Source organism: Bombus pascuorum, chromosome 15, assembly GCF_905332965.1.
Source record: "Bombus pascuorum chromosome 15, iyBomPasc1.1, whole genome shotgun sequence".
Classification (NCBI taxonomy): Eukaryota; Metazoa; Arthropoda; class Insecta; order Hymenoptera; family Apidae; genus Bombus; species Bombus pascuorum.
The window spans coordinates 6,194,135-6,207,422 of NC_083502.1; the positions used below are offsets into that span (position 1 = coordinate 6,194,135).

Genomic DNA, 13,288 nt, shown 5'->3' on the forward strand with positions numbered 1-13,288 from the left:
GTTTTGCGTTAATGGTTATCGGCAACGGATATCCAGCAAAACATATTGGATTACCAAGACGTCTTGGATACAAGGTCCTCAGGAATTGGTTTAGACGAACCCATTGTCCAAGTTCTTTCGGTGGAAAGAATAGATTAAAAATGGATTAGGTTACGTTAGGGATTTTTGTTGCCAGCCATTCAGCGGTTTAACGATCTTTTAATGAGATTTTAACGAGATTATTGTAATCTCATGGATTACTGTGCTCAGTGACGTGTTGGTAAATTGGTTAAATTGATTTAAATACTTTGTAGAATGTTATTGGTTACGTATCGGAGCTTGATTAAATTGATTTGAATAGTTTCTCGAATTTAGCTCGGCAATTTAACTCTGCTATGGCGTCCGTGATATGTTGCGTTAGAATGGTTGCGGAAAAATTATGGCTTTTCGTAATATCGGCGGGAAATACGAAAAATTCAGGAAGTTGAGAAATTTGATTTTATAAAGGTGAAGTCAAGGATAAAAATTGAGCAGATGATGATCGATAGGATCGAAATTAACGAAATAATTTAAGGATTTTTCCTTTAAATATCTTTGTTGATTTCTATGAAATTTCTTTTAATAGTTTACACGTTATTAACGAAATTGTAAGAATGAAAAAGCTTCTACCGGGAATTCTGTAAAAATGCGGAAAACTACTTCCAATCTTTCGGAATGTCCTTTTTGTTTCTCTTCTTCCGCCTGTGAAGAAAAAGGATTTGGAAAATTTCAGACCGGGATGAAAGTCACGAACCTTAATCCTCTTTCGCCAAGAAGTAAATCGTGTTCTTCGTCTTTTGCCTGTGTTTAAACTCGGACTAGCAAGTCCGTGGACGTGGAAAAAAATCCATTGTAAATAACGATCACTTTCTCTACAGAAGTTTTTTCGCCATTTTGAAACTTGGTAATATCGAGGAAATCCTCGTAATTTTCCGAAAACGCTATAGTCACATTAAATCTTTAATATCTTTGAAAAATAGTTTGAAACTAGAGAAAATTCTTTAAAAAAATATTAGTCCGATATTTACCGTATATTATATCTAATTTTGTATTATTTGTAGAATTTTAATTGAAACTTAATTTAGAGTTAAATTAGATTTTGGTTTAGATTTGAGTTAGAAATACCTTAGAATTAAATTTGTGTTTGATTTTTGCTGAAATCTAAATTTACATTATACTATGCTAAATTTTAAAATACCATATAATATGCGAATATTATACATAGGAAGATAGTGATATTAAAATACAAAATATATCAATAAATTAACTAATATTTCTATAATAGAACATACTGAAATATTTTACTCTCAGCTTTCGATTTACTAACGTTTCACTATAATTTCCATTTCTATTAAAATATATCGAGACATTAAACTAATTATGTTAAAATATATCAAAAATAGTATTATCCAAGCACATTATAGTTAGCCTTTGAAATACTAAGGAATCTGAAATTTATGTATGATACAGGCAGGGATATCGATCAAATTCGTGGATAAAAGGCATATTTCCAACCATAGTCTTTCACTTTACCATTACCTGAAAGTCGCAAACAACATGTCAGAACCGAAGGAAATTCAATAGAGCTACTGTCGACATTTCTTCAAGGGAGAAAAACCCCTGGGAGGGCCATTAACCAAAGCTCGCTTGTTTATCGATAAAACTTCCGACTCACGCGAATGATACTCACATAACACACTTTATCTAGTGCCTCAACTAGTTCGCATCCCAATTATTTCACAATTTTTCTTGTCCGTTTCGCAGTTATTTTCACAGTTCGATAAATTTCTGCTGCGATTAAATTTCTCATAAAACTTTGTTTATCGATAAATTCTTTACTCAAAAATCACATAATCCTGGCTAGTAGAAACCATAAATCGCTTCGATATTTTAGCAGTCTGCCGAAAATCCGCGAGAACAATTGTCATAGAGTAAACGAAACGCCAATCCTCATTCAGAAGCGCGATGTGTAACGAAGCAGATTTCCCAATGGAGAAACGAAGCGAACCTATTGTCAGGCATTCGCTACCGTAAAATAAACTCAATTTCCGGCTGTTGTTCTAGCCGAGTCTGGAAAAGCCAGGTTTTTCACGAAAGGAAAGTATCCGTTGATTCAGGGACCTTTTCATGCGTTTACGCCGCTGGAAGAATGACGCGAGTGTGGACACATTGTTCCATACTTTTCCAGGTCTTTGACTTGCCGTTGCAGCTGTTAAACGGACCGTGAAATGTTTCAGGCGATAAAAATGGCCGAAGGTTCCTTTCGTTTCAATCGTCGCGGCTGAAGTTGATTGGGCTGTATAATTATCGAGATCCAAGGCTAATTTAAAGTTAACATTCAGGTAGAATTTTCTACTATCGTATAAAAGTTAGCATATCGGTTAAATAATTGGTTAAAAAACCGGAACCGGTGGAATATCGACTTTAAGTTTAGGATTTTTGTAATAAATGTAGAATCTTGTTTTGTTTGATTTAAGTCGGAATTGGCGAGGCGACGTGTGAAATGTGGTGATTTATTTTTAGAATTTTCATAGAAACCGACGAATTCTTTATGAAAAATACGGAATTTCATAAATTTCAGGAATTTTTGTGAAGAATAAACAATTTTTACGAGAAACTTGAGATTCCATGAAATTTCATCCAGAAGCTGGCACCCTGCTGGGGGTAGCCACCCACATGCTGTATTTATTTTTATTTTATTTTTTTTTTTCACCAATAAGATATAACATTTTACCAAATGTCCATAAGGACAAAAGGTAAAAAACCAAAATAAAATAAAAAAAAAAAGAATTATAGAGTATGTTTCCAGAGTTGATTAGAAATTATTTATAATCTGTGTAAAAATGACGACTTTCGTCATTTGATCTAGAATTTCTTGATTTTCCTGTTAACCAGGGATAAATGATGAATTTTTGAGGAAATTGAAATTGTAAGATTCCGAGAATCTGGGTCGAAGCTCCGATTCCACGAGGAATCTTATTTTGTTACGTTAAATAGAATCGTTGGAAATGTCAGCCCAGGGCGATTAGCTTCATGACATTTTGCAGGGCGTGCAAGTGGTATAGTTGCCTTCACGACATGACAGAGTCTTAAATTAAATTAGCAGATTGATACAATCACGCCCAAGGTTGCGTGTAACATTCTGTCTTTTCTAATAGTATCTCAACCAAATCCAAAATACACGTTTGTACTTTCTGCGTCTGTAATTGACATTTCAAATTATAAATTCATTGCACAAGACATATTAAATTCATTAATTTCAACGTTTCACGTATTAATCGTGTGTCCTACGTTAATTCTAACTTGATATTACTATTTATGATTAATTTTCAAATCCATTTCTCCATTATACTTAACGCGTTGTCACGGAGAAACATGTATCAACGTTATTTTAAATTATATTTAAATATATAAATATAAAATTACATTAAATTACATGTATCAAAAGCAGAGAAGATATTTGATCCTATGTTGATGTTAATAAGTGTTTAAGATGTTACAATTACAAGTAAAATATCCACAAAGATATTCCAAAGTAAAAAAATATTCCAGAAAGAAAACATATAAAATATAAGAAAGAATTTTTTACGATATAAGAAAAGAATCCCGCGAAGAGAAGAGAATAACATTAGAAGCAAAAATATACAGGAGATATTTCTAAATGTTGCAGGAGGAAAACGATTTTCATATTTCTAAGATACGCTATCTTCTTTCAAGGATCATACGTCAGCAGTGTGCAAATGACAGGTTTACGTGGGATAAAGTTAAACTGTAAAATTAGGGTGAAAATGTGACATGGTGCATGTGTGCTATACAGAATCGATAGGGTTATATATGTACGTAACCTATTTTATGAGATTAAACTTGGTCCTTTTCGATATCGTGCCTTTTCAGTAATTTACACCACTATACACTTCCATGAATTTGCTACGGGATTTCTATAAAAATTATTTATTTTTTATTTTTCAGTCATTTATCTATTTCGTTGCAATTATTTTATTTTGCTCATAAGTGGAAAAGATTGTAAGATACATTTGAAATTAATGTTCTTCTTTACGAAGTGTAAATTATGTGTTCAGTAGTATACTTGTTTAAATTTGCTACAGGGATTTAAAAAGAATTAATTATTCACTTTTTGCTATATATTTATTTTTTACTTAACCATTGGCGTAATTTTCCAATAACGAACGTTAAATTAGGAAGTTAATCTAAAATTAATTTTCTGTATTATGAAAAGCTTTCACGAAAACTGTATAAAAATGAATTACCCAACCAAACAAAATACGAGTCTCTTTAATGATTTTTTTAAAGTTTGTATCTCTCATTCATTGATTGCATTCTGTAATTATTACTGTAAGTAATTTGCATTTTAAATTCCAATTACTTGATACGAACAGCCCGGTTATGAGGTAAATTTGAAACGAATTTTGTTTCACACGGAAAAAGGGTGACACCGAAACGCGTGGAATGTCACGTTCGGAGCAATTATTGGCGCTGGAAACTCATTTTTCCAAAAATTGTGACTGAAAGGATGCAATCGAATATTTCACACATTCATTCGATCTTTTCCAGGCATACGGTTTACATCTCTCGTTAAACATAAAAGGGAAATTTTCCAACAGGTCAGAAATTCGAATTTCTTGAAACGCAAAGAAAAAAGCGCTGTTTCGTTATTTCTTCCTCTTCGTACTATTTTTTATTTTCTTTTTTTTTTTTTTCTTTTACAATGTGATTTTTCCACGTGCTTTACCTTTGTGCGTTCTCCTTTGAAAATACAACAACTCGTAATTTTTGAATTGAATTTCCGTTTGTAAATTAAATTATCAACGTCAATAGCGATTCGTTGAAACATAAAGCATGCACTTTTATTTTTTACAAATTCCATCACGATTTACGTTTTTCATATCTTTTCAAAGGTATTTAATGACCCATACTAATGATGGTCTTAACACGAATAATCGAAATATGCAAATAACTCGATTATTTCTTTTCATATTCAATTTTCTGAAAAAATGGAGCGTCATATAAAAAGGTATTATTCTACGTTTTCCATTTAGTTTTTCACGAAGAATCGGCCTGTCATCGATTATGCAACTGTCGGTCTACGTATTCAAACAAAAGTTCCCCTACTTTTGAACAGATTTGTATGTCGAATTCTTCCCTAAAGCGGATATTTTTTCCTGGCTGTAGCAACCAGTTTTTGTTCGTTGTTTAAACTTGATATGCGCGGCACGCGGCTTTTATTCACATGACGAGAAGTTTTTTAATCGTAACACCTTTCCACGGCGCTTTTATCACCGCGCGTTATCCTCATACCTCCATTCTTCTCGCCAAACGAATTTACATTACGCTGCCGTTTTATACAACCGTCTTCCTAACTGCCACGTGCTTTTTTCTATGCTCGGTCTAAAATTGTTCTTTCAATCGTCCGACGTAAAAAGACGGCGCGACTGCCGCTAGAAGGAAACGCGTAACGAACGTTTCCCCTCGTCTTCGTTGGAAACTCGCCTTTGAAACGACTGAGACGTTCTTTGAGAATTATTATTAAATTTCTGTCTCTCGCGAAGCTATTGAAAAATTCGCCAATACCTTTGCAATAATTTGTTTGTGTCGCTCGTTGTCTTTAAAGCGAATTTGCTTTAAGCGAAGGGGATCCTTGAAAATATCAATTTTCCATGGAGAATGCAAGGGCAAGAGGAAAATTCGGTTCAATGATTCTTATTATCGTCATGATTTTTTTTATTACAGTATTATGTAAGGGATATTATTATTATGAGTTCGAAGATTGTCATGCAGAGTTGAAGTATACACGTGCCACAAAGACAGCACGTTTCCAATTCAATCGATGTATTTGATTTTCCTAAATTAAAAATTCCCTCGTAATAATTGATGCATATAAATAACAATCACGAGGTACTTATTACTATAATTAACAATTGAGGTAAATAAATCTATTGACGGACGACCAAGACTTATCCACATTTTCGATACTCTGCAATGAATGGTAACTCTGCAAATACACGTGATCTCGATCCCTATTCCGTATAAATAATGTCGCGTATTATTAGCCAAGCTCACGGCGTAGCTTTCCTTCCGCGTTATAAACTCGGTGGCTTGGTTAATTTTGAAACGAATCGCGTATAATTATCCTAGCTAGAGGTGATCGTTCATTAAAGTGGCATTCACGTCGCATGTACAAACGTATTTGCTTCAAACGATGTCCTTCCGAGCTTGGAACATGTGTGAACGCGACTTAACGCGGCTATTTTCCTGTCATCGACAATATCGAGTCTCGCCTATCTGTCATCTCTAGAATCGTAGCCGACAGTAAGAAATTCTCTGGAGTTGAGTTATTGGTTGACAGTTTGATGAGATTGCAAGCAAACTTGGTGCATTCGCCAATTACTCGCCTTTAGTATGTCTTTGAGGTTAGGTTAAATGGGATTTTGGCTTAGAGATTACGCTTTAGAACTCTCTTCGTTCCTGTTAAAACCAGATTCAAATTTCCTAACCTTTCTCTGATAACTAGACGATACACCTATTTTATCACCTATCTTATCAAACGTGCCATCTACCTTATTATACTTACGTATACGTTCTCTTCTAACTAACTTATCTTACATCTTAACGTTGCTTATATCCGAGCTACCTTATGTGAGGTTAGAAAATTTAACCAAAGTTTCTAATTTAATAATAGCATAAATATTCAGTATAGTCAATGTATTTCCCTCGATAAATCCAAATCTTGAGTTCGTATGTATCTGTTTAAGAGTTGTACTTAAATGTACGGTTTTGTAAGTTAAATAGACACAGGTGTCTGGAGCACCTGGAATTTCTAACTTGGCTGAACAAATCCCAGTCAGGCTACGCCATAACTTCAGTATTCCATCTACATTTCCTCGGGTGAATTCAGAATCTACGGTATCATTTCCCTCTGCATGTCTGTTCCTGCGTCATCGCGTGACTGGATGGATGACTGAATCCTGGTATTTGGGTCACACTCATCGTCAGTCGCGAGATCCATGCGGCGGTATTAGGCTAGAGTGGATTTAATAAACATACGAGTTGATGTAGATGGACGTGGCAAATGTTGCTATCAAGTTGAAGCTTCCATCATAGTGTCTGGATTTTCAAGCTCTAAGAAACTGGTTCTCTATTATTTAGAATTTTGCAATTACAGTCGTTATGCACAGTTTTGATCTGTGTCACACGTGTCATGTCTGTGTTGAACATGTCTTACGAGAATGGTATGAATATTATATTAACGACGTGTTAATGACACTAATTGAGAATAGCTAAATTAAAACGTGAACGATGATCATATAATTCGGACCAAAATTGAGATTTTTCAGGTTTGATTTGGGTTTTTGGCTCAAGATTCATAGCAATTTATTTCCTTTTTATCAGGGCTAGCAATTTAAGTTACGATGAAAGACTTCATTACTTTTGGATCAGATTATATATAGAAATTAGGGTCGCTCATTTACTATAATAGTAGATGGTTAGATCGTAAGGCTAAATGAACAAAAAGTGAACACTTTTTGGTTTCATTAAGTCGTAAAACCACAGTCTAAATTTTTCTATCGCAAGAAAATTTATTCTTGGATCTTCTTTGGTGATATGGGCTAATGCACTCAAGACACTTGAGTCAGCAGAGACTCTCGTGTCTTTGCTTCACTTCGCATCGCGTTGCAACCTGTTGATGTTGCGAGCCTGCGTTGGAAGTACCAGAGAAAATCGATCGCGGTGATAGGGGAACTTTAGTTCATGACTATAACTATAAACTATTTCTACATCCAGCTAAAAACATCCTGTTTCCCACTAATTATACTAAAATATAGTAGTTCCAAACTTTTGACCACCAGTTCATCTACCTTTTTATGGGGCGAGCAAAAGTGTCTAAATGGAGAAGTCTGTTGAAAAGCTTTAGCTTAAAGTGGGAAAGTATTTCTTCCATGACACTAGATGTCCCTAGCTAAGTGTCCAAGACATTAAGAACATCTAAAGTTCCTTTTTCAGAGAAAGTACCATCTCTTGGTTTTAGATGTCACTATTAGGATATTCAGCGGCGATAAACTTTGAGTTTAGTTAAACAATTTTTTAAACTTATTACTGCATTGCTCTTTTAGATGCCGCTACATATGCTACGTGTCTAATGGTTCTAAACCCGCAGAAGACAAAGACACATAAACATGTACGTTATCTGAAGAGAATTCCTCGAAAATTCCTCATTTTAATTAGGATAATTGGTACATTCTGAGAAAGCATAATATCCTTCAAAGGATTCCATCTAATCCTCGCAATAGTACTTTCTTCAGCGGTTGAATCCCTGATGTTTGATCGAAAATCAAAGCACACGCCGATAAACGTGGTTATTTGCGTCCAGGTTCGATGTTATCTCATTTAGCAGTTGACAACGACGTGGCGTCGTCACCCCAGTTGAGGATGGAACGTGTCAGGTGCAACTGCACGATAATGGCGTCGAAAAGCGTCGCACAACGAGCGATAGCTCAGCATCTGATGCTGTACCAAACACTCACGCGTTAGTCTCGTGCTTTCATTGATGGAAATAACCGCATTAAACCAAGGAGAATATCTCGGAAAGGAGATTGCTTTAGGAATTAGCGATTCGAATAACTTCAGAGGAAAACTGGAAACGTTTTAATCTTCTAACGATCATGTTCTTGTAAAACACGAGCAGAGCTAACTGTCGAAAATGTATGAACTTTTATGAGACATAGACACAACCGATCGATCATTTTTAACATTTTTGTACTAGTTGCACCTCTGATTTATTGGGTTTTGTTTGGTGGGAGTTGAATTCCAGACAGGTTCAGGGAATCATGTAAAATTATACTTTGAAAAGATTGCAATTTTGCTTGAAGAAGCATACAAGATGTTTGAAGACTGGCCCGAAATTTGAATTCCTGTTTAACCCATTTAACCAATTGCTCTAATGCAACATTTCATGCGAAATTTCTTTCAATCAATTCACATTATATGGTTCTGTTAACTTTGCAACTATGAAAGAGTATCTCAAAGATCACCTTGATATCTTCTTCGTCGTTGTTTCCACCATCTAGATTTTATCATTTGTGTGAGATTTAAAGAGATCAGTGTATTTATAACACTATGATAAATTGGTTGATCCTGAAACGTTAAATATCAAACCCTGTATAAACGTGATCCCAAAATAACAGCAAAAATAGGTATACATCATTTATAGGGCAATTTGAAAAAATATAGAGCGTGTTGCTGTTTAGACAGATGTCTCATTCAGAAGACGATTAAGCTACAGAGATTAACGTAGACTTTTTGGCCGATGACCAAGTTTTCTGTCTCTCGTTAGAACACCATGTTGCGAAGCTTAAGAGAGAGAAGCCAGGCTGCAATGGAAATATTTACTCTTGCCTAGCGCCGGCCACGCGTGTTTATTCAAAACGTATGAAACGTGCTTGCACGTTGAATTCGATCTCGACCTCGAATAGAGCCAGGTTATTACCATGACAGATGCCGCCACTCGAGTTTATAGTGTTTACCAGCATCTGCTTGTTCTTCGAAGAGGAAATGCTGTTTCCACGACAGCTCTATTATGTATATTCATGGAAGAAGAAAGCAAAGAAAAATGCTGGAGTATTTCATTAGATGCGTTGAATTCGTATAAACTTCAGATGCACAGGATCGGTTCAGGTCATGGAAGATAAGGTTAAGTTCCTAACTTTAACGGCGATTGACTAAGGCAATTTCGAATATTTTTAAAGGCCAGAACTAGGTCAGATAGATGATGAGATTGCATCCCTTTTCGTTTCTTCCTTATCAGAACTTTGAAAAAATAGAGTATCTCCCTTGCAGGTCTTTGCTGATTATCTAGACCCTTGACATTATCTCAGAGTGAGGTTAACTGTATATATTCCTCTCCCCTGACAGTTTTGAAAGAAATTAAAGCGCGAACAAGATCTGACGCGTGAAAATTCGTCGCTGATAATTCAGAAACGATCAGTCCAGGTTAGATTAACATTCTTCGCAAAGAGTTGTTTGTTCGAAACGTTTGCATAACGTGCTTAACAGCGATCGGCAGACGCAACAGAGAGTTTTCCGTGGTGTTCATGAATATTTCATGAATGAGCTGGGCACATCGATGCATTCTCGAGCACGATCCTTTAATCAACGAGGGCCTCGGTTGCATTAATACCCGGGAATCCTCTTACTTCTAAGCAAATACGATATATGTATATATATAGCTATATATATATAGCTTGTCTGTGAATTGCTTTCACGATATTCCTGTGTTTCTTTCGTGTAAACAATTTTATTGATCCCTTGGGTTTCCTAGATCTCTTAAAGAAGAAATATACTGACAAATAGACGTTCTTCCTCTGTATTTATCTGAAGCCTAGTTATGCAAATTTAAACTACAATATTTTTCTTCTTGCTCTTATAGGCCCCTCCTTTTATAGGGGATTTACTTTGTTGAAATTGTACTTATCGTTCATTTGACGCAAACTACACTTGGGTTTGATGAGAATAATACTGTAATTAAATATATCCAGAGTCAGAATGACAAATCAGTGTCACAAAGTAATATAGTTATTAGTGCATCAATATATCACTAACAAGTGACGATTTATCTAACTAACAATATTGAACACTATAAAGAATGTAATTCAGTTGATAAAGGTGATGTTTAATCAGTGACCTCATTATTACTAGCAAGTTTTATGGTCAACTTCTAATATAATTATTAGTCGCAGTGTATCAATATATCACTAACAACGAACAATTTATCTAACTAATAATCGTGAACACTATAAGGAATGTAATTCAGTTCATAAAGGTGATGTTTAATCAGTGAGCTCATTATCACTAACAAGGTTTATCGCTAACTTAATTATCATTAAGAATCAATAGTTTATTACTAATTTCATCACGAACTAACAGTAAATACCATTTGAATAGCAAATAGAGAAATCCAACCTATCCCAATCTCTCACCGATCCCAAATTACATTGGAAATCAAAAGCAGAAATAAATTAAAATATCCAAAAGGGAAAGAGTCGTCGAATGGAGGAGCGCGTGATCTCTGAGCAAGCAAACGTGTCCCAGACTCGCGATAGCCAAAAGCTAGACGTAAAATTGGAACTCGTTGGCGTGTGGTGATTCGTAGACCATATCAGAAGAAATCGCCGACTCCGAGTGGCGGTGGTGGCAGCAGAACGGGTTGGCGATCGCGCAGAAGCATCACCACGACAGGTGCACCGACTCACCAGCACCACGTGATCGCCAGTGCAGCTGCAACTGCACAGGCCAGGATGCAGGCCGAACAGGGCAGCATCGGTGAGCTACGGGGCTACCACAATTTTAGGTCCAGGAGACACACTCTGGCCAACGTTCGGTGAGTACGTGACTTGAGTTTGGTTTAGATGCAGGTAAAAAGTCGATTAGATACTTTTACTTTGGCTAATTCTTTGCTACGTGTCCGATTTAAAAGAGATTTTTAAGAGAAATTTTAGATTGTAATTTATATTTTTAAACAAAAGTGGCATATCTGCCATTTTGATTGAATTTTACATTTACCGTTTCAATGTTCGCTGATTTATTCCTGTGCTCGTAATTTCAATTGATATCCACACTGGAACTATAAAACTCGTCGTTTTGATACATGTTAAATTGTGTATAAAATTAATAGGTTATACTTAGTTCCACATACTTCATAGGTAGTTCACAACTTTATAAATCTAGTGTTTAATGAAATAAATTCTGGGGGCACTTATTGTGTTATAGCTTCGGTAACAACTGAGGTGAAATAATTGGGTTTGGGTTACCGGTAGTGTACCGAGCAAGCAATGGGATTTGGTGATTAAAATGCAATCACCTATAAACTGGTTTTAGAGTATGATTTATATTTTGCATATTTTCTTAAAATCTTATGTTAAAAAATTAAATCTTACTAGTTTCCCTATAAAAAGCTCAGAGCTTCAACTATGTAATAAACGGGTTCTTACTCTTAAAATAAAACAAATGTTTAGAACAAACATGAAGTTTTTAAATATACGCAACGGAATATTCGTTCCTTTCATTTTTATTTTGAATATTTTTTTATGATGTCTTATATAGAGAAATTTAATTCAGAAAAAATAAAAGATTATGCTGTTGCATTCAAATCATATAGTTCATTTTTCTTAAGAGCCTTAAATATCGAGAAAGATTAATTAAACATTCAAATACATTCCTAGTAAAAATGTTTAAAGTTTATAAAGATAAAATGTTATTCTAACGCTTGCCTTTCTGAATAAACATAATATAATTAGAAAACATTTTTGCAAGTGTGTACACAGCTTTATTGCGAGCTTATTTACCGATTTGACGAAGCATTTATCGAGCTTTATCGCGCTAGATAATATTTCGTTGACCTTTCGTCATGCTTTACTTGTTGCTCGTAGTATTGATTGTTTAGTCAGGCAGCCATTGAAATGCTGCCTCCAGCTAGACAGTGTCTAGCTGATTTTACAGCATCCTTTTTACAATCACAATATTCCTCACGCCTCATTTATATCAAAGAAAATGTTTTTTATTTTGCGGTGATCACCAGTGAATGAAGTTATTTTTTTTTCCTAAGTTTAGAAAATAGAATAATTGGAATGATTAAAAAAATTAATCCACGTTAAATTGATTGAACACAAGTTAAACTTTAAGTTAACAACAGCGCATAATATAATTTTTAGGTTGTTTGAAAATAGGACCAATGAATCACTTTAACGTTTGATACTTCCTGTTTTTGATGAATCACCCGATCGAACAGAAATTCGTTTGGAACCGATTCGTTTCGGTTTGATGACAAATTGTAATTGGTTCGTGCCAACTAATCTATCTGATGTACGAGGTAACGAAATCTCGTGAATCACGAACGCGATTGAAATTCCTGCTGGGCTCCTTTTAATATCTTCTTCACTATTAATATGCAAATCAGTGAAACCATATATTATCGAACGAAAATGTTTTCCTAATCTTATGTATTACGCAGAATTTATTTATACATATGTACTTGAATGTCGATATATGTTCTTTCATTTCATTTGTAATCTAATTATTTGTATACATATATTCATTACTAAAATTATAATGTTTTAAGGGTAGAGAGAAAAAATAATTTGTAACGTTTAAAAAAATTTTTTCCCTATCAAATATTCTAGATAATCTAGAATAAATCACAAGGGTTAAAAGCCAATAAAATCTCCAATAGAAAAACTCAACGCTCTGATAGACAAGCAAA

General features: G+C 34.7%; 1 protein-coding gene across 2 annotated transcripts in view; it reads left to right on the forward strand.

The window, feature by feature from the left end:
• The window catches only part of LOC132914583 (cAMP-specific 3',5'-cyclic phosphodiesterase-like), a 395,884-nt gene that overhangs the window by 19,718 nt on the left and 362,878 nt on the right, over positions 1 to 13,288 (forward strand). The window contains exon 3 of one of the 2 annotated variants that reach the window (XM_060973800.1): positions 11,183 to 11,410. In XM_060973800.1, the coding sequence (XP_060829783.1) occupies positions 11,328 to 11,410 (83 nt within the window). In that variant the 5' untranslated portion in view covers positions 11,183 to 11,327. Of the gene's footprint in view, positions 1 to 11,172; positions 11,411 to 13,288 lie in introns of those variants that run through there. The other variant, XM_060973801.1, reaches the window with a different exon arrangement.